This window comes from Gouania willdenowi, unplaced genomic scaffold, assembly GCF_900634775.1.
Source record: "Gouania willdenowi unplaced genomic scaffold, fGouWil2.1 scaffold_117_arrow_ctg1, whole genome shotgun sequence".
Classification (NCBI taxonomy): domain Eukaryota; kingdom Metazoa; phylum Chordata; class Actinopteri; order Blenniiformes; family Gobiesocidae; genus Gouania; species Gouania willdenowi.
In genome coordinates this window covers 6,723-28,301 of record NW_021144865.1, presented here as the reverse complement: position 1 = coordinate 28,301, position 21,579 = coordinate 6,723, and the positions used below count along the sequence as shown (strand labels likewise).

At 42.4% G+C, this 21,579-nt stretch overlaps 1 protein-coding gene across 1 annotated transcript; it reads right to left on the bottom strand.

The window, feature by feature from the left end:
* Positions 1–941: 941 nt before the first annotated feature.
* LOC114458412 (uncharacterized) lies at positions 942–9,078 on the bottom strand. Its single transcript, XM_028440778.1, has 3 exons — positions 8,789–9,078; positions 1,398–3,002; positions 942–1,046 (listed from the first exon to the last, which is right to left on the bottom strand). The coding sequence occupies exons 2-3, from the start codon at positions 2,793–2,795 to the stop codon at positions 942–944; spliced, it is 1,503 nt and encodes a 500-aa protein (XP_028296579.1). The 5' UTR covers positions 2,796–3,002; positions 8,789–9,078.
* Positions 9,079–21,579: the final 12,501 nt, after the last annotated feature.

Below are 21,579 nucleotides of genomic sequence, written 5' to 3'. Positions count from 1 at the left end.
TTCAACTTTACTGTAAACAGCTTGTGTTAGGTCTAAATACGTTAAGACCGTTGCTAAAATGTGAATGTTGGGTCTAAATACGTTAAGACCGTTGCAATCACAACTCAGGGAGAAAAACACTATCTGACTTAAAAGGCGACCAGAGGCAGAGAGGTGCGAGCTGCAGCTCGGAGAAAAACCCAACAAAAAGAGACACAAAAGTCCGATATAAGTTGGATTGCTCTGATGGTGATGCCTCAGAACCAGGTATTTATTATAGAAAACATAGACCACACCCAGAGGGCTGTGCAACAGCGCTCTGGGTGCAGGATTAATACCATATATGGTAACACAAAAACTTTGGGGGAGAAAAAGGCTCATATGTCCATGCAGTGGGTCACATACCCCCACACTGGCCCAAACTAGTTTAAACCAGCTATGGTGGACAATGGATATGTTTTGCAAACACACACACACACACACACACACAGTTAATCATGGATAATTTCATATTCTAACTATCGTTTAATCATTTAACTATAACTAATAAAGTAATAAAAACCACACAGACTATAACATATCTTACATATCCGCCCTGTTGTGGGTTTGGAAAACATCAAGCAGACGGGCGTCTTCACAGGTTTACCCGGTGCCATCATAGGACCAAAACAACAGGGATGACCACCGTGAGGTGGGGCGAAAACCCGACAGCTAGTACGGGAAAAATTCCCCACCGTCCCCCCCTGCTGGGGCGAACATCGATTCTGATCCACGGTGATCTGGAGACAGTTCAGGGTGTATGTACAACTGATGACCCAAAACCATGGTGTTGAAAATAGGGCTTTAGGTCTCAGTGTGTGTTTGGAGTTGGTAAGGGAGGGTCAGAGGTTACCAGCACATAACCCTCCAGTAGCAGTGAACCTTTACCGCTCACTGTGATGATGGGAAGGTGTGGCAGGGTCTTAGTCCATCAATGGGGCAGATGGGGAGAGACCCATAACATGGAGTTGGTACTCTGGGGAAGCCTGGACCTGCATAGCACCGATGATCATGTTGTCTATGCCTTTCTTCACACAGGGGACGATGCAACAGCAGGCAAGACCAACGACCAGCAGCACAGCCAGAAGAGGGAGACCCAGACGTAGCAGGAATTGGAACCAGGAGCCTTGGAACAGCCAGTCCCACCCGGATGAATGGACATTGGACTCGTCAGCTGACATGGCACCTTCCAGGTTGCGGAGTGTTTGCAGGGCGTCCTCGATGGACTCCGAGGAGTTATTAGGGATGTATGTACAGCAGGTAGCACCCACCATAGCACACACACCACCTGTGGAAGCTAAAATCGTATCTAAAGCCATACGGTTCTGAATAGCCATTTGCGCGGTGGCCGCTGTTCTAGCATTCATTTTGTTACTAACAGCTAAAGATGCATTAAGAAGCATGTGAAGGCGGTATTGGAGGGTCTCTACCATAAGGGAATTCTTACCCACGCCTATGTTAGGGAAAAGAGCATGAACGACTTTTTGACTAGTTGACCAATATCTATGTTCGTGAGGGACGTCTGAGCCCCATATTGCATCATGAGGTGTGAAGGTTATAATCTCACGACGAGAACGACTAGGCATTGTCATATGAACTATGAAAGACCCATCTGTGACTGCTACTGGTACACAAACGGCTGACATATTAATTGGAGGGGAAGGATAAACTTTATCACCGCACTTCAACCAAACACCGTCTCTAGCAAACATTGGGACAACCGTACTGACGTTCCGAACGGTAGCACAATGGTTTATGTCTACCGATGGTAGACCTTTGGTGTTAGTTGGTGGACCATTAAATCGTACGCATAAAGGATAGCAGTGAGTATAATTACCACAGGGGACAGCATTCGTGTTTAGGTGTTTAGCAGCCTGACCTAGGGGCTCGAGGGTTTTTAGCACTGGTAGAACAGGAGGGCACGGGGTCGCGGACTTATTTTGTAAACATTCTAGTACTTTCTTTGAGTCAGGGGCTGGCAGGGATGCGGACAACAGAGTCGGGGATGTTACAGCGTGCGGCAGATGTGAGCAAACATAGCAACTATCATTAGTTACTGTTCGTGCAGATAGTTCTACCATACGGTACCAAGAATTAGCGCGCAGACGATGATGGACGTGATTATTCTGTTCAGACAGTAATGCGAGTAACGAGTCAGGTTCTTCTGTTGGCATAGGTTTTGCATTTATAACTCGTATATTCTGTCTAACCTCAGGTGATAACACTATGTCCATGCGTGGTTTAACTACAATGGGAGTGGCCGGAGGTGTAATACAAATATCCACCCAAAAGATGGGATCTGTCCCTTGTACGTCAGGGCCGAATCCCATAAGCAAACAAGACGGAGGTACCGCGGTGGTGTTAACGGTTAGGAGTAGGATTTTTTGTTTCTGAACAATTGTTTTTCGCAATGACAGATATGCCGCTGTAACGGTACGTGTAGATGGTGTGAGGGGCCAGGTAATAGGGGTGTAGCTTGTATGTAGGGGTACCTCAGACCAACCATGAGTAGACCATGATTGGTCTGCTCCCCGGACTTGCATGTACCATTCATAATTTACATAGTCCTTACCATGTTTCCATGGTGTGTAGCCTTTATTAGCCAGAGCCTCTAGTGGAATTGTAACGTCACTTAAAATGTCCGGTATTTGTGGTATGCACATAACGAGGTTAAAGCCCCCGGGGCATCTACCTATGTAATCATACCAAGGTGAGCTTAGAGCCCCTGCTAGCACTTCCTGGGATCCCACGAGGAGGAGGAGGAACAACAGATCCATCTCTGTGTTACTAGGGTGTATCACCTGCTGTGGTGGGTTTCTGTACCTTTTTCCCGTGTGATTGGTGTATCCACGTCTGTCTTTCAGCTATCTTAAATGCAGTTGGTGTGGTTAGCAGAACTGTGTAAGGGCCGTCCCACCGTGGAGTACACCAGTGTTTTCTCTTAATCACCTTGATGAGGACCCAATCACCAGGACGAAGGGGATCTGAAACAGGTAAAGAGAGACTAGGCAGTGTATTAGCTTCAACAATTTCAGCATCTGTGAATAATTTAACCATCCATTTTGTTATTGGATCCAACTCTCCCTCTGATCCTGCACCCACTTAGAACTGGTGAGGGGTAGGTGAAAAGGTCGTCCTGTGACAACCTCAAAGGGGGTCAAACCCTGTGTGTTTGGTGTTATGCGCATGTACATTTCTACCAGGTTAACACACTCTGGCCAGGGCCTGTTTGTTTGTTCTACAGCTTTTTTTAATCTGTTTTTAATGGTACCATTGTTGCGTTCTACCAATCCAGCACTAGCCGGGTGGTAGGAGCAGTGATGTTTTAATTCAATGCCCATGGCCTCTGTCAGCAGGAGTATTACTCTGTTAACAAAATGGGGTCCATTGTCGCTCCAAATCTGTCGTGGGATGCCATGTTGAGGTATTATTCGTGTCAAAAGGGCCTTTGCCACTGTCATTGCATCATTTGTTTTAGCGGGCACTATGGTGACCCATTTTGAGAATGAGTCCACCAGAACCAAACAATACGTATACCTCTGAATAGTGTGCAGTGTTATGAAATCCATCATAATGACCTCAAAAGGATATGTACCAGCTGGTGTTTTACCCCGAGGGGGCCTAACATTACCCTGAGGATTATGACGACAACAGATGATACACTGACGACAAAAGTTTTTAAAATGGGTTTGGAGTCCTAGTGGTATATGAAATGACTGTTTGACTATGTCTACCATCCCTCCTGTTGAGACATGGGCCAACCCATGGCTCATTCTAGCAACGACGTCAAACAAACATCTAGGCAAACATGGCTTGTCATTTAACATAAATACTCCAGAGTCATTTTTAACAGCACCTTCAGTCACCCATTTTGTTTTCTCACTTTCAGGAGCGTTAACATGCATATCAATCAGGACTTCATCTGGCAAGCAAAGTGGTACAACATCAACAGGCAACAACTGGACAGTAAGTGCTTCAGTAAAAGCAGCTTTTTTAGCTTCAACATCAGCTTTCGCATTACCCAAAGAGACAGCATCAGTGGCGCCAGTATGTGCTTTGCATTTACATATCGCCAATGATGTAGGTAAGAGGACTGAAGCAAGAAGGTCTTTTAACAGGGAGGCATGTTGCACAGGCTTTCCACTAGATGTCTTCATACCTCTCCTAGCCCACTGAGCAGCAAACACATGAACTGTGGAAAAAGCATACTGGCTATCAGTGTAAATTGTGACTTTCTTGCCTTTGAAAAGTCTACAGGCTTCTGTCAAGGCCACGATTTCAGCTGCCTGTGCAGACTGATTTCCAGCCAATTTGCCTGATTTCAACACAGTGTCGCATGTAACTACTGCATAACCAGTATGATTTGTTCCATCAGGTGCTTTGGAGGAGGAGCCATCTACAAACACTACATCTCCGTCTTTCAATGGAATGTCTGTCAAATCTGGACGTGGCTTGCATGTCACCGACACTAACTGTCCACAGTCATGCGGTGTCCCATCGTCAGCTGTTGGTATCAATGTAGCTGGGTTAAAAGCAGCACAGCGCTTTAGAATGAGGTTGGCTGGGGTCAACAAGGTGTTAGTAAGGTGTAAAAACCTGGCAGGAGATAAGAACGACATTTTTGTTTGTGTTAACAGGATGTCAACTGCATGGCTGACTAACAGTGTCAAAGGATGGAACAACACTACTTCAGCAGACGCGTGCACAGCCATGGCTGCGGCGCAAACCGCCTGAACGCAATGGGGAAGTGCCCTAGCCACATCATCTAATCGTTTAGAGTAATAGGCTATTGGTCGTTGCTTCTCACCGTATTGCTGTAGTAGTACTGATGTCATGTAACCGTTCTTACAGTCAACAGACTGTGTAAATGGCTTGTTGTAATCTGGCAGCGCCATCACCCCTGTTCCTGTTATGATTTGTTTCACTTTTGTAAATGCTTCTTCCGCGTCAGGTGTCCACTGCAAAGGTGCGCTTAAAGTTTGATGTGTATCTAACATTAGGTTCTGTAATGGGGCAGTTATGATAGCATAATCAACGATCCACGACCTGCAATAATTCGCTAGGCCTAAAAAGGCCATCATTTGTCTGACGGTAAGCGGTTTTGGTGCCATTTGTACTGCTTCCTTACGTGAAGTAGTAAGTTCTTTCCCTTCAGCTGAAATGTTATGACCAAGGAATGTTACTTTTTCCTGTGTAAATTGTAGTTTCTCTAATGAGGCCTTATTTCCTGTTTTTGCCAAATGTGTGAACAGCCTGATTGCCTCTGTTTCATTTTCCGCTTTGGTGGGACTGGCCAATAAAATGTCATCAACATACACAATTATCTGTGTGGTCTCTGGCCATGTGTGGTGGCTGATGCACCTGTTAATCTCCGCTGAAAAGATAGTAGGGCTATCACAGAACCCTTGTGGAAGGCGAGTGTAAGAGTATTTTTTGTTCTCAAATGTGAATCCAAACCATCCCTGAGCTGTACTATGAAGAGGAATGGAGAAAAATGCATTACTTAAATCAATTACAGTGAACCATTTTTGATGAGGTTGTAATTCATTTAACAATGTGTGTGGGTCTGGTACATTTGGAGCTCGTGATTTAACAGCCTGATTTACTGCTCTTAAATCATGTACCATCCTCCAGCCGCCCTGTGGCTTTTTCACAGGGAAGATGGGGGTGCTGCATTCAGCTGAGTCATGTTCCTGTAACACGCCTGCAGTCAGTAAATCATTAATAACAGGCTTTATTCCTTCTTTTGCATCTGATTTGAGTGGATACTGTCTAATTCGAGGCCTGTAAGATGTGGCTGGATCTATGGTTACAAATGTTGCGGTTGTCATAAGTCCAACATCTGTCTTTGATGTAGCCCACAGACATGATGGCACTGAAGGGAAGTCATCTGATTTCAGAGTGCACAGAGACAGTCATGCATCCAAATGTACAGCAGGGGGCGCCAAAGTACACCAGTTCAGCACTTGTTTTTTCACAAAGCCACAAAAGGAGCCTCTGTATGTGAATACATTGTGTCTCTCTTTTTTCCAAAGGTCACTCTTGACAGGAAGTGCAGCCAACAGATCATTTGCATCTCTCCACTGTTTGTGTGCCGGTTTTGTAAACAAATATGTGGAAACCGTGGGGGGTTTATTGGTGTCAGCTCTGGAGGCAACGTCACTCTGATTATAATCCATCCATCTGGAGACCAACAAACGTCTGTCAATGTTATTTTCTGTGGTGACAATCGCAGAAACTTTTCCTCCCAGGCTTTAGCAACTGCTCTGCCCTCAGGAGACAGGTCTGGTCTCCTTAGCCAGTCTGGTTGACCTGGCAGGGGTCCTTCAGGTCTGACATACATCATTGTAACATGTAGTGGCCACTGTGTCTGTGTTTCTGTAGGAACGACAAATGTTTTAGCTATTTTAGCCCGCAGTTCCTCCATAGACCCAACCACTGACCGAGGGCCTGTTGACACTGGATCCAATGTATAGAATTTATTAGGAATGACTGGGCTTTGCAACACCATAAGTGATTCTTTAGTATCTGATAAAAATTTCTTTGGCACTATTCCATTAGCCGTTGGCACTAAACTGATCTGTAACTTACTGAGGAGATCCCTTCCCATTAGATTGAAGGGACAATCAGTTGTCAAAATAAATGGGTGTGTGTAATATGAACCATCTTCATCTTGCACAATGACCTCCTTAGACCAACAGGCATATTGAGGCTTTCCACCCACTCCCACTATGCCAATAACCTTTTTGGAAGTGACTACGCCCTCCACCTGATCACGGAGGACAGAAACATCAGCTCCAGTATCACACAGAAAAGTGACTGGTGTTTGTTTTGGTCCCACCAACAATGTACGTTTTGGGTATTTTTCATGTGTTAATGTTACAGCTGCATAAATGGAGAAATCAACAAAATGATTTGGATTTAAAGGTGGGGGATGTTCATATTCTGCAGGTAAATCATTGTCATATTGATCAGCATCCTCATCTTGCCCTAAAAAGGCTATGTCACACTCTGAGGTTTCATTATCTGTTCCGGAGTCACTGATTGCATGTCCCTCCGGCCAGTCCTGGCGTCACTGCCTAGGAGTTTGCCCGAACGACGTATGGTCTGGTTTTTGCTTTTTTCTTGGGCAGTCTCTTGCCATATGTCCTTCCTCATGACAAATGAAACATTGTCTTTTTTCTCGATCTATTTTTGCTTGTTTTTCCTCATCAGGCGTTCTGGTGCGATATGGCTTTTTTCCCTGTCTTTTAAACCCTGAGCGCTGGCTCACCAGGGCTGCAGCCATGGCCTCAGCCAATACATTAACATTAGCTGATTCAGTTTTTGCTTTCTTTTTCTCAGTGACTTCATAAGCATGTTCGGCCCATTCCATTAGCTCTGGAACAGTGAGGGTGCGGTGTGTGACACAGTTTGCTTTTATGAAATCTGACACGTTTGGCAACAAACCACTAATTAACCACATTTTTAGCTGTATTTGGTATGGATTATCCACCAGCGGAGAATGAGGAAGCCCGCTATTAGTCCTAAAAACCGTTTCTAAACGGGCACGATATTCCATTGGCGTCTCGTCTGATTTCTGACGACACGCACTTATTTCTTCGTGGCTTGGGGGTTTTGTGTAAGTCGCCCTCACTCTTTGCATCAGTGCTTCAACCTGTTGTCGCAGCTCATTAGAGTTATGTGCTAGGGGCTGACGGTTAACTTGTCTCCCGGTATAACCGCCCACCACTACTGGATATCGGTGTCTAAGTGTTAGTTTTAAAACCTTTTCCACCTCCAGTCCGTTTAAATGCCATGTCTCAATCAACCCACATACTTGTTCAGCATAAGCAGTCGGGTCCTTCTCAACGTCACATACGCCCCTACAGGCATCTAATGCTTCCTGCTCCGTCCATGGGCGAAACAACAACAGCTGTGGGGGATGTGCACCCTGTAATGGATCCTGTGGGTTTAGGAATTCTCCTGCACGAGGGTTAGCTACCTCAATCATAGGCAAAATTGGATATAGATTTTCCTCTATCCCCGCCTGGGCTATGTGATATTGCTCATCCTCCTCACTGTTAACACTTTCTTTCATCTGTTTTGACTTTTGTTTAGCTGCCCTAGTCACAGGTCCCTTTGTTTCTTGTCCTGCAACTGCTCCCCCCCTCTTGTAAACCCCCTGCGGCCCCATTCTGTTGCTGATTTGTCTCCTCAACTCTACGCGGTACACACACGGTCTCATCACAAGGCTGTATTTTAGCTGCTACTAACACTTTCTGTTTCCTTCTCTCTTCACCTTTCTCTATCTGTGTTTTCCGAATACTCATAGCATCTTTCCAGATACACACTACTCTTAAGTGGTCTGCTATTAACTCAGCCTGCTTAGGACGTAACTTTTTTAATGCCTTCACTCTTTTTCCTTTACACCAGATGGACACTTTCTCTATTCCAGCTTCGTCTGATAATTTCCCTGCAAACCCACAATTTTTGTACCAATCTTCTAGATAGCAACAACTACCGGGATACTTTCTCTGCATGAATTTCACATCATTATTTTCCATCAATGCTTTACGCTGCGCGTTACCCATGTTCTCAGCACGGGATTTACAGACACCGTTACAACAAAGAAACACCACAAAGAAACAACACACAAAGAAACAACACACAACAACTCCCGTCTGCCCTCTGTCCCTTTACCACGCCGTGTGAGTTTTACGTCACCCACCACGGTCTTCACTCCCCGTTGTACGTCACGGGTACTATGGTGAAAGAAACAGCTTCTCACCTCGTCAGTGTTCTCCCTGGTTCGTGGGACCCGTCACTCCCCGTCCGGGTCGGTGCTGGAACAAGCTGTGACCACCCCTGCAAAGGAGGGGGTGCCGGCAGTTTTACTAATGGTCCGGTTGCGCCCGCACCGATCCAGACGAAAAGATGTAAGGTCCCGGGTTGCGGCACCAGTGTATGTTAGGTCTAAATACGTTAAGACCGTTGCTAAAATGTGAATGTTGGGTCTAAATACGTTAAGACCGTTGCAATCACAACTCAGGGAGAAAAACACTATCTGACTTAAAAGGCGACCAGAGGCAGAGAGGTGCGAGCTGCAGCTCGGAGAAAAACCCAACAAAAGAGACACAAAAGTCCGATATAAGTTGGATTTGCTCTGATGGTGATGCCTCAGAACCAGGTATTTATTATAGAAAACATAGACCACACCCAGAGGGCTGTGCAACAGCGCTCTGGGTGCAGGATTAATACCATATATGGTAACACAAAACTTGGGGGAGAAAAAGGCTCATATGTCCATGCAGTGGGTCACATACCCCCACACTGGCCCAAACTAGTTTAAACCAGCTATGGTGGACAATGGATATGTTTTGCAAACACACACACACACACACACACACAGTTAATCATGGATAATTTCATATTCTAACTATCGTTTAATCATTTAACTATAACTAATAAAGTAATAAAAACCACACAGACTATAACATATCTTACAGCTTGTTGTCCTGAATTATGCACAACAATTTTTCCAATTGTGGAGTCAAAGTGAATTGTTTAGAGACTAAAAATCATCCACCTATAGTCAGTGTTTACAACTCTGGAGGATTTACAATTGTTGGTCCTGTTGAGCTTTTATTACTTTTAAATATAACATCTCAGGTTTTTTGTCATGTGTTTCCTATTGGGGCATTAAAATAAAAAATAAATAAATATTTAAACTAATATTATTTTCAAATAATTTAATTTATGTGACTTGAAAGTACATAAACCAATTTAATTAGTGGAATGTAAATACTGCAACACTGTATGAAAATAATAAATATAATTAGTAATTGTGTTATATTAATGTCATTAGGTAAAGTAAGTTGGACAAACTCTTTTAAATGATACTACATTGACATACTTGTTCTGACCTGGGGCTAAGTATGTGTTTGGATGGTCGCCATGACGACCTCTGGGCTTGACTAGTGTGGACTGATCTCCTCCACGTGAACATGCACAACTTATTCTTTTTTTCATCAACCAATCCACGGATTACGAGCGTGCCGCACCGTGGAGAGGGATCCATACGGATCAACAATGATCCGTTACACCACTAGTACATATCAACAAACTTTTTCAAAAATATGTGTCAAACTCGAGGCCCAGGGGCCAAATCCAGTCCTTTGCAGCATCCAATTTGTCCCACAGTAAAAATGAAAAACATGAATCATTGAGTGATGAAACTCAACAATATTTGCAGGTGCTCACAGTTTTCCTGGTGCTTTAATCACATGATTGAAGTCATTTTTAATCTTAAACTGTTGTATAGATCCTGTTGGAACTGATATCTGTCACTTATTGCTTGGATATTGTTGGTTTCTTATATAGTTTGTATTTTATAGAAGTGTAAACTACGGCACAATAATGTTGAAATGACTGGTTTTACTGCATAAAATCTGTGTCTATTAGAAATCAAACTGAACTAAAAGGAGTTTGACAGCCCTGCCTTAGACTGTGGAGTAGCGTGGACACACGTCACCATTCCTCAGACGTCTGAAGTCATTAACGTGTCTTGGGATTCTGGACCTTCTGTAACTGAATGAAGTTGAGCTGTTCCAGTTCTGGAAAGGTCTTTATGTTCATTGGACATGAAGCATCTTTGGGATGTTCTCGATCCGCGTGTTTGCTAATAAAGCTAATATAATAATAATAAAACTCTCAGTTAGCGTTTCAACACTTTAAACTGAGCGTCTCCTGTTGTTAAGCCTCAGCAATGAATGACCAGGTGGAAACTTCATCAGATTATATGTAAATGTCCTTTATTTATCAACATTAAGGCAACATATGGCTCGTTTCACTCCTTCATCCCAAAAGAGACAAACAGTAATTATTGGAATGCTGCAGCTAACAGTGTCAGCAGGAACAGATCTATTATAGAGCTGCACACAATAGATCAACCACTGTGATTTCATCATTTATAAGCAACTAATATCTGTATTAATTAGAATGATGTAAAGCGTACTAATGTAACCAAATCACATGTGTCTTATTATTATTTCACATACACATCAAAGGATAATATGTTTCTGTAATAATTGTTCTTTAATAGCTGTTGATCCATCAGGGAATCATTTCATTTACATCCAGTGTGTCTTCATCCACTCAGCTCTAGTCACATGGGTGATCTAAACATCATTTAGACTAGCAATGCTAACGTAGCGAGTCAGTGGACACACACACACACACACACACTTTAACTGCTGAACACCCTAATATCAACATAAGTCTCCAGTGATAGATGATGAACTACATGGATCAGAGTCTCTACATATGATGTGATGCACAGAGGACCTTCATGTGTTTTACATGATGAATGTGTACCTGTAGTGAATGTTCATTCTAATCTCTTTCACTAAGAATGTGACCCTCAGAGGACGATAGGCTCAGCTCCAACGTACCGTGGTACAGGCTGAATGCTGATTGGCTGAGCTGTAATGTGATGAAGTGCTAACGCTAACCTACCATCATCCAGTGCTGGGTCACGTTTCTGAACAATGGTGGAGTGTAAAGCCAATGGTTGCTATGACAACAGAAACATTTGTTTAGCATCTCTGAGCCAAATAACGACACTCAGTCAGAGTTATCCAGATGTTGGCTCCATAATATCAGTACGAGAAACACACTTAAAACCTTTACGTTCACACCACAGTGGGTGGTATGTGAAGCTGGGCTGCTATGAGAGGGATCTGTGGGCTAAGCTAATGGCTAAGCTAATAGGCTAAGCTAATGGGCACCAAGCCAATGTTACATCTGAAACAGGACATGGTCTGACAGAATTCCTTCAAAGAAAGTGGTTGAATGCAGCTTGTAAACGTTCAGAGCACTACAACATTTCTGCTAAAGGCAGGTACGCACTGTGTGGTCTTTGGCCCATTTAGAGACGATTTTTAACTCGTGTGTCTACTTTTGGGATCATGCGAGTCTCTGCTAGATGTAGTAAACATCGTGTAGTATACATCGTGTAGTATGCATCGTGTAGTATACAATGTGTAGTATACATTGTGTAGTATGCATCGTGTAGTATGCATTGTGTAGTATAAATCGTGTAGTATGCATAGTGTAGTCTACATTGTGTAGTATACATCGTGTAGTATACATCGTGTAGTATGCATCGTGTAGTATACATCGTGTAGTATACATCGTGTAGTATAGTATCGTGTAGTATACATCGTGTAGTATACATCATGTAGTATACATCCTGTAGTACACATAGTGTAGTATACATCGTGTAGTATACATCGTGTAGTATACATCGTGTAGTATACATCGTGTAGTATATATTGTGTAGTATACATCGTGTAGTATACATCGTGTAGTATACATCGTGTAGTATACATCGTGTAGTATACATCGTGTAGTATTCTTCTTGCTTCTCTCGACGAGGACAGTCGCACTCTCTGTTTCTCCCTCCCTTCCGTTCTTATCTCTCCCTGCTGCTGCTTTGTCTGGTCTTGTGAGCCTAACAAGAGTCTCGCTCTGCAACTCATCCAAAACCGGAATAATGGAATTAATTAGTTGGTCTCGATCAGATTTTTGCGACGAAAAGAATCGGGGGTGGAGAACCCGCATGTCCAAGCAGGACGTTTGCGGCTGGATACGCACTTGACCCTTGGAACAAGTGGCGAGTTGTGTGTCTGTCCATCCTTTCCGTGGAAGACGTGGAGGACATCTACATGATTGGAATAATGATAGTAGGCATGCTGCTGATCGGAGCTGGTGGTTTCCTAATCTATCGATAAGTCCGTACTACGCTAACGACTGTTTTGAAAAGCTGCCAGTGATTTCTGAAGGATGTAGTGGGGCTCTGAACACTCAGACTCATGTGTTGATCGACATCAAAAGCAAGCAAGAGCTGCTTTTGGATCGTCTACGCGTTATGGATAACAACTGGGAGAAGTTGGAGACCCGACTTGGAAGTGGAAACTAGGCCATTCATTGGATTACAGCAGAGAAACCCAGGACAGAAGGCTATTGGAAATTAACATAGCCTGTATCAAATCACATTGCTTATCTCCCTTTCAGCTCCCCAGCCAGCCAAGGCTAAAGCCAAGGTTGTCTCAACTCTTATCACCAGGAAGTTTCTGCAGACGGCGGCTCTTACCCCCACTCCCTCCCCCCGCTCCTTCCCTACATTCCTCCTGGAACTGTTGATGCTGAAGTTTTCCACACGTCATCTGGTTGTCAGTAACGCAGCAACAGTTCTTCAACTTCAAATGCCTCGTTGGCATCTTCCCCCCCCTCCCATCCACAGCTGCATGGAGGCGTGGTAGAGGCGCCCATTGGCAGCACGCCCATGTCCCCAAACGGCTGGAATCCTGCTGTTCTTCCCACCTGACCCCCTCCCCCAGCCACCTTCCCACCCCACCCTTCCCACATGCCTTGTCTCGAGTTGTTTGACTGTGTCATGCTTACATTTATGTTTGCGGAGGCGGTTTTATTCCTGGTTTCACACTGCTTTCTCTGTTTAGGGAAATCAGTTTCAAACTGGCAGTTTTTTTTTTTTCCCCTCACCCCTCCTCTCCTCCTGTTGTTGATCCCTTTTTCACCTAAATATGTGGGCGCCGCAAATGGCTGCTCCGGTGTGTTGATGTGTCTTCTTTCACTGCAACTACCAAGTCAAATTCCTCGTATTGTTCTAAACTGTACCTGGTCAATAAAGCTCTTCTGATTCTGATTCTGATACATCGTGTAGTATACATCGTGTAGTATACATCATGTAGTATACATTGTGTAGTATACATTGTGTAGTATGCATCGTGTAGGAGACATTGTGTAGTATACATCGTGTAGTTTACATCGTGTAGTATATATTGTGTAGTATACATCGTGTAGTATGCATCGTGTAGTATACATTGTGTAGTATACATCGTGTCGTATACATCGTGTTGTATACATCGTGTAGTATATATTGTGTAGTATACATCGTGTAGTATGCATCGTGTAGTATACATCGTGTAGTATACATTGTGTAGTATGCGTCGTGTAGGAGACATTGTGTTGTATACATCGTGTAGTTTACATCGTGTAGTATATATTGTGTAGTATACATCGTGTAGTATGCATCGTGTAGTATACATTGTGTAGTATACATCGTGTCGTATACATCGTGTAGTATACATCGTGTAGTATATATTGTGTAGTATACATCGTGTAGTATGCATCGTGTAGTATATATTGTATAGTATGCATCGTGTAGTATACATCGTGTAGTATATATTGTATAGTATGCATCGTGTAGTATACATCGTGTAGTATGCATCGTGTAGTATACATCGTGTAGTATATATTGTGTAGTATACATTGTGTAGTATACATCGTGTAGTATGCATCGTGTAGTATGCATCGTGTAGTATGCATTGTGTAGTATATATTGTGTAGTATGCATTGTGTAGTATACATCGTGTAGTATACATCGTGTAGTATGCATCGTGTAGTATGCATCGTGTAGTATATATTGTGTAGTATACATCGTGTAGTATGCATCGTGTTGTATGCATCGTGTAGTATACAATGTGTAGTATACATTGTGTAGTATGCATCGTGTAGTATGCATTGTGTAGTATAAATCGTGTAGTATGCATAGTGTAGTCTACATTGTGTAGTATACATCGTGTAGTATAGTATCGTGTAGTATACATCGTGTAGTATACATCATGTAGTATACATCCTGTAGTACACATAGTGTAGTATACATCGTGTAGTATACATCGTGTAGTATACATCGTGTAGTATACATCGTGTAGTATATATTGTGTAGTATACATCGTGTAGTATACATCGTGTAGTATACATCGTGTAGTATTCTTCTTGCTTCTCTCGACGAGGACAGTCGCACTCTCTGTTTCTCCCTCCCTTCCGTTCTTATCTCTCCCTGCTGCTGCTTTGTCTGGTCTTGTGAGCCTAACAAGAGTCTCGCTCTGCAACTCATCCAAAACCGGAATAATGGAATTAATTAGTTGGTCTCGATCAGATTTTTGCGACGAAAAGAATCGGGGGTGGAGAACCCGCATGTCCAAGCAGGACGTTTGCGGCTGGATACGCACTTGACCCTTGGAACAAGTGGCGAGTTGTGTGTCTGTCCATCCTTTCCGTGGAAGACGTGGAGGACATCTACATGATTGGAATAATGATAGTAGGCATGCTGCTGATCGGAGCTGGTGGTTTCCTAATCTATCGATAAGTCCGTACTACGCTAACGACTGTTTTGAAAAGCTGCCAGTGATTTCTGAAGGATGTAGTGGGGCTCTGAACACTCAGACTCATGTGTTGATCGACATCAAAAGCAAGCAAGAGCTGCTTTTGGATCGTCTACGCGTTATGGATAACAACTGGGAGAAGTTGGAGACCCGACTTGGAAGTGGAAACTAGGCCATTCATTGGATTACAGCAGAGAAACCCAGGACAGAAGGCTATTGGAAATTAACATAGCCTGTATCAAATCACATTGCTTATCTCCCTTTCAGCTCCCCAGCCAGCCAAGGCTAAAGCCAAGGTTGTCTCAACTCTTATCACCAGGAAGTTTCTGCAGACGGCGGCTCTTACCCCCACTCCCTCCCCCCGCTCCTTCCCTACATTCCTCCTGGAACTGTTGATGCTGAAGTTTTCCACACGTCATCTGGTTGTCAGTAACGCAGCAACAGTTCTTCAACTTCAAATGCCTCGTTGGCATCTTCCCCCCCCTCCCATCCACAGCTGCATGGAGGCGTGGTAGAGGCGCCCATTGGCAGCACGCCCATGTCCCCAAACGGCTGGAATCCTGCTGTTCTTCCCACCTGACCCCCTCCCCCAGCCACCTTCCCACCCAACCCTTCCCACATGCCTTGTCTCGAGTTGTTTGACTGTGTCATGCTTACATTTATGTTTGCGGAGGCGGTTTTATTCCTGGTTTCACACTGCTTTCTCTGTTTAGGGAAATCAGTTTCAAACTGGCAGTTTTTTTTTTTCCCCTCACCCCTCCTCTCCTCCTGTTGTTGATCCCTTTTTCACCTAAATATGTGGGCGCCGCAAATGGCTGCTCCGGTGTGTTGATGTGTCTTCTTTCACTGCAACTACCAAGTCAAATTCCTCGTATTGTTCTAAACTGTACCTGGTCAATAAAGCTCTTCTGATTCTGATTCTGATACATCGTGTAGTATACATCGTGTAGTATACATCATGTAGTATACATTGTGTAGTATACATTGTGTAGTATGCATCGTGTAGGAGACATTGTGTAGTATACATCGTGTAGTTTACATCGTGTAGTATATATTGTGTAGTATACATCGTGTAGTATGCATCGTGTAGTATACATTGTGTAGTATACATCGTGTCGTATACATCGTGTTGTATACATCGTGTAGTATATATTGTGTAGTATACATCGTGTAGTATGCATCGTGTAGTATACATCGTGTAGTATACATTGTGTAGTATGCGTCGTGTAGGAGACATTGTGTGTATACATCGTGTAGTTTACATCGTGTAGTATATATTGTGTAGTATACATCGTGTAGTATGCATCGTGTAGTATACATTGTGTAGTATACATCGTGTAGTATACATCGTGTAGTATACATCGTGTAGTATATATTGTGTAGTATACATCGTGTAGTATGCATCGTGTAGTATATATTGTATAGTATGCATCGTGTAGTATACATCGTGTAGTATATATTGTATAGTATGCATCGTGTAGTATACAATCGTGTAGTATGCATCGTGTAGTATACATCGTGTAGTATATATTGTGTAGTATACATTGTGTAGTATACATCGTGGTAGTATGCATCGTGTAGTATGCATCGTGTAGTATGCATTGTGTAGTATATATTGTGTAGTATGCATTGTGTAGTATACATCGTGTAGTATACATCGTGTAGTATGCATCGTGTAGTATGCATCGTGTAGTATATATTGTGTAGTATACATCGTGTAGTATGCATCGTGTTGTATGCATCGTGTAGTATACAATGTGTAGTATACATTGTGTAGTATGCATCGTGTAGTATGCATTGTGTAGTATACATCGTGTAGTATGCATAGTGTAGTCTACATGTGTAGTATACATCGTGTAGTATAGTATCGTGTAGTATACATCGTGTAGTATACATCATGTAGTATACATCCTGTAGTACACATAGTGTAGTATACATCGTGTAGTATACATCGTGTAGTATACATCGTGTAGTATACATCGTGTAGTATATATTGTGTAGTATACATCGTGTAGTATACATCGTGTAGTATACATCGTGTAGTATTCTTCTTGCTTCTCTCGACGAGGACAGTCGCACTCTCTGTTTCTCCCTCCCTTCCGTTCTTATCTCTCCCTGCTGCTGCTTTGTCTGGTCTTGTGAGCCTAACAAGAGTCTCGCTCTGCAACTCATCCAAAACCGGAATAATGGAATTAATTAGTTGGTCTCGATCAGATTTTTGCGACGAAAAGAATCGGGGGTGGAGAACCCGCTTGTCCAAGCAGGACGTTTGCGGCTGGATACGCACTTGACCCTTGGAACAAGTGGCGAGTTGTGTGTCTGTCCATCCTTTCCGTGGAAGACGTGGAGGACATCTACATGATTGGAATAATGATAGTAGGCATGCTGCTGATCGGAGCTGGTGGTTTCCTAATCTATCGATAAGTCCGTACTACGCTAACGACTGTTTTGAAAAGCTGCCAGTGATTTCTGAAGGATGTAGTGGGGCTCTGAACACTCAGACTCATGTGTTGATCGACATCAAAAGCAAGCAAGAGCTGCTTTTGGATCGTCTACGCGTTATGGATAACAACTGGGAGAAGTTGGAGGCCCGACTTGGAAGTGGAAACTAGGCCATTCATTGGATTACAGCAGAGAAACCCAGGACAGAAGGCTATTGGAAATTAACATAGCCTGTATCAAATCACATTGCTTATCTCCCTTTCAGCTCCCCAGCCAGCCAAGGCTAAAGCCAAGGTTGTCTCAACTCTTATCACCAGGAAGTTTTCTGCAGACGGCGGCTCTTACCCCCACTCCCTCCCCCCGCTCCTTCCCTACATTCCTCCTGGAACTGTTGATGCTGAACTTTTCCACACGTCATCTGGTTGTCAGTAACGCAGCAACAGTTCTTCAACTTCAAATGCCTCGTTGGCATCTTCCCCCCCCTCCCATCCGCAGCTGCATGGAGGCGTGGTAGAGGCGCCCATTGGCAGCACGCCCATGTCCCCAAACGGCTGGAATCCTGCTGTTCTTCCCACCTGACCCCCTCCCCCAGCCACCTTCCCACCCAACCATTCCCACATGCCTTGTCTCGAGTTGTTTGACTGTGTCATGCTTACATTTATGTTTGCGGAGGCGGTTTTATTCCTGGTTTCACACTGTTTTCTCTGTTTAGGGAAATCAGTTTCAAACTGGCAGTTTTTTTTTTTTCCCCTCACCCCTCCTCTCCTCCTGTTGTTGATCCCTTTTTCACCTAAATATGTGGGCGCCGCAAATGGCTGCTCCGGTGTGTTGATGTGTCTTCTTTCACTGCAACTACCAAGTCAAATTCCTCGTATTGTTCTAAACTGTACCTGGTCAATAAAGCTCTTCTGATTCTGATTCTGATACATCGTGTAGTATACATCGTGTAGTATACATCATGTAGTATACATTGTGTAGTATACATTGTGTAGTATGCATCGTGTAGGAGACATTGTGTAGTATACATCGTGTAGTTTACATCGTGTAGTATATATTGTGTAGTATACATCGTGTAGTATGCATCGTGTAGTATACATTGTGTAGTATACATCGTGTAGTATACATCGTGTAGTATACATCGTGTAGTATATATTTGTAGTATACATCGTGTGTAGTATGCATCGTGTAGTATACATCGTGTAGTATACATTGTGTAGTATGCATCGTGTAGGAGACATTGTGTTGTATACATCGTGTAGTTTACATCGTGTAGTAGTATATTGTGTAGTATACATCGTTGTAGTATACATCGTGTAGTATACATTGTGTAGTATACATCGTGTCGTATACATCGTGTAGTATACATCGTGTAGTATATATTGTGTAGTATACATCGTGTAGTATGCATCGTGTAGTATATATTGTATAGTATGCATCATGTAGTATACATCGTGTAGTATATATTGTATAGTATGCATCGTGTAGTATACATCGTGTAGTATGCATCGTGTAGTATACATCGTGTAGTATATATTGTGTAGTATACATTGTGTAGTATACATCGTGTAGTATACATCGTGTAGTATGCATCGTGTAGTATGCATTGTGTAGTATATATTGTGTAGTATACATCGTGTAGTATGCATCGTGTAGTATGCATCGTGTAGTATATATTGTATAGTTTGCATCGTGTAGTATACATCGTGTAGTATACATTGTGTAGTATACATCGTGTAGTATACATCGTGTAGTATGCATCGTGTAGTATGCATCGTGTAGTATATATTGTGTAGTATACATTGTGTAGTATACATCGTGTAGTATGCATCGTGTAGTATACATCGTGTAGTATATATTGTGTAGTATGCATCGTGTAGTATACATCGTGTAGTATACATTGTGTAGTATACATCGTGTAGTATACATTGTGTAGTATACATTGTGTAGTATACATTGTGTAGTATGCATCGTGTAGGAGACATTGTGTAGTATACATCGTGTAGTTTACATCGTGTAGTATATATTGTGTAGTATACATCGTGTAGTATGCATCGTGTAGTATACATTGTGTAGTATACATCGTGTCGTATACATCGTGTAGTATACATCGTGTAGTATATATTGTGTAGTATACATCGTGTAGTATGCATCGTGTAGTATACATCGTGTAGTATACATTGTGTAGTATGCATCGTGTAGGAGACATTGTGTTGTATACATCGTGTAGTTTACATTGTGTAGTATATATTGTGTAGTATACATCGTGTAGTATGCATCGTGTAGTATACATCGTGTAGTATACATCGTGTAGTATGCATCGTGTAGTATGCATCGTGTAGTATATATTGTGTAGTATACATTGTGTAGTATACATCGTGTAGTATGCATCGTGTAGTATACATCGTGTAGTATATATTGTGTAGTATGCATCGTGTAGTATACATCGTGTAGTATACATTGTGTAGTATACATCGTGTAGTATACATTGTGTAGTATACATTGTGTAGTATACATTGTGTAGTATGCATCGTGTAGGAGACATTGTGTAGTATACATCGTGTAGTTTACATCGTGTAGTATACATCGTGTAGTATGCATCGTGTAGTATACATTGTGTAGTATACATCGTGTCGTATACATCGTGTAGTATACATCGTGTAGTATATATTGTGTAGTATACATCGTGTAGTATACATCGTGTAGTATACATTGTGTAGTATGCATCGTGTAGGAGACATTGTGTTGTATACATCGTGTAGTTTACATTGTGTAGTATATATTGTGTAGTATACATCGTGTAGTATGCATCGTGTAGTATACATTGTGTAGTATACATCGTGTCGTATACATCGTGTAGTATACATCGTGTAGTATATATTGTGTAGTATACATCGTGTAGTATGCATCGTGTAGTATATATTGTATAGTATGCATCGTGTAGTATACATCGTGAAGTATATATTGTATAGTATGCATCGTGTAGTATACATCGTGTAGTATGCATCGTGTAGTATACATCGTGTAGTATATATTGTGTAGTATACATTGTGTAGTATACATCGTGTAGTATACATCGTGTAGTATGCATCGTGTAGTATGCATTGTGTAGTATATATTGTGTAGTATGCATTGTGTAGTATACATCGTGTAGTATACATCGTGTAGTATGCATCGTGTAGTATGCATCGTGTAGTATATATTGTGTAGTATACATCGTGTAGTATGCATCGTGTAGTATGCATCGTGTAGTATATATTGTATAGTATGCATCGTGTAGTATACATCGTGTAGTATACATTGTGTAGTATACATCGTGTAGTATACATCGTGTAGTATGCATCGTGTAGTATGCATCGTGTAGTATATATTGTGTAGTATACATTGTGTAGTATACATCGTGTAGTATGCATCGTGTAGTATACATCGTGTAGTATATATTGTGTAGTATGCATCGTGTAGTATACATCGTGTAGTATACATTGTGTAGTATACATCGTGTAGTATACATTGTGTAGTATACATTGTGTAGTATACATTGTGTAGTATGCATCGTGTAGGAGACATTGTGTAGTATACATCGTGTAGTTTACATCGTGTAGTATATATTGTGTAGTATACATCGTGTAGTATGCATCGTGTTAGTATACATTGTGTAGTATACATCGTGTCGTATACATCGTGTAGTATACATCGTGTAGTATATATTGTGTAGTATACATCGTGTAGTATGCATCGTGTAGTATACATCGTGTAGTATACATTGTGTAGTATGCATCGTGTAGGAGACATTGTGTTTGTATACATCGTGTAGTTTTACATCGTGTAGTATATATTGTGTAGTATACATCGTGTAGTAGGCATCGTGTAGTATACATTGTGTAGTATACAT

Excerpts from the sequence above, each read along its gene's own strand:
- LOC114458412 (XM_028440778.1), bottom strand. The coding sequence starts at position 2,795 with ATGGATCTGTTGTTCCTCCTCCTCCTCGTGGGATCCCAGGAAGTGCTA. Across the intron at positions 1,047-1,397 it reads TTCTTAATGCATCTTTAGCT|AAAGGCATAGACAACATGAT; the intron begins GTTAGTAACAAA and ends CCCTGTGTGAAG.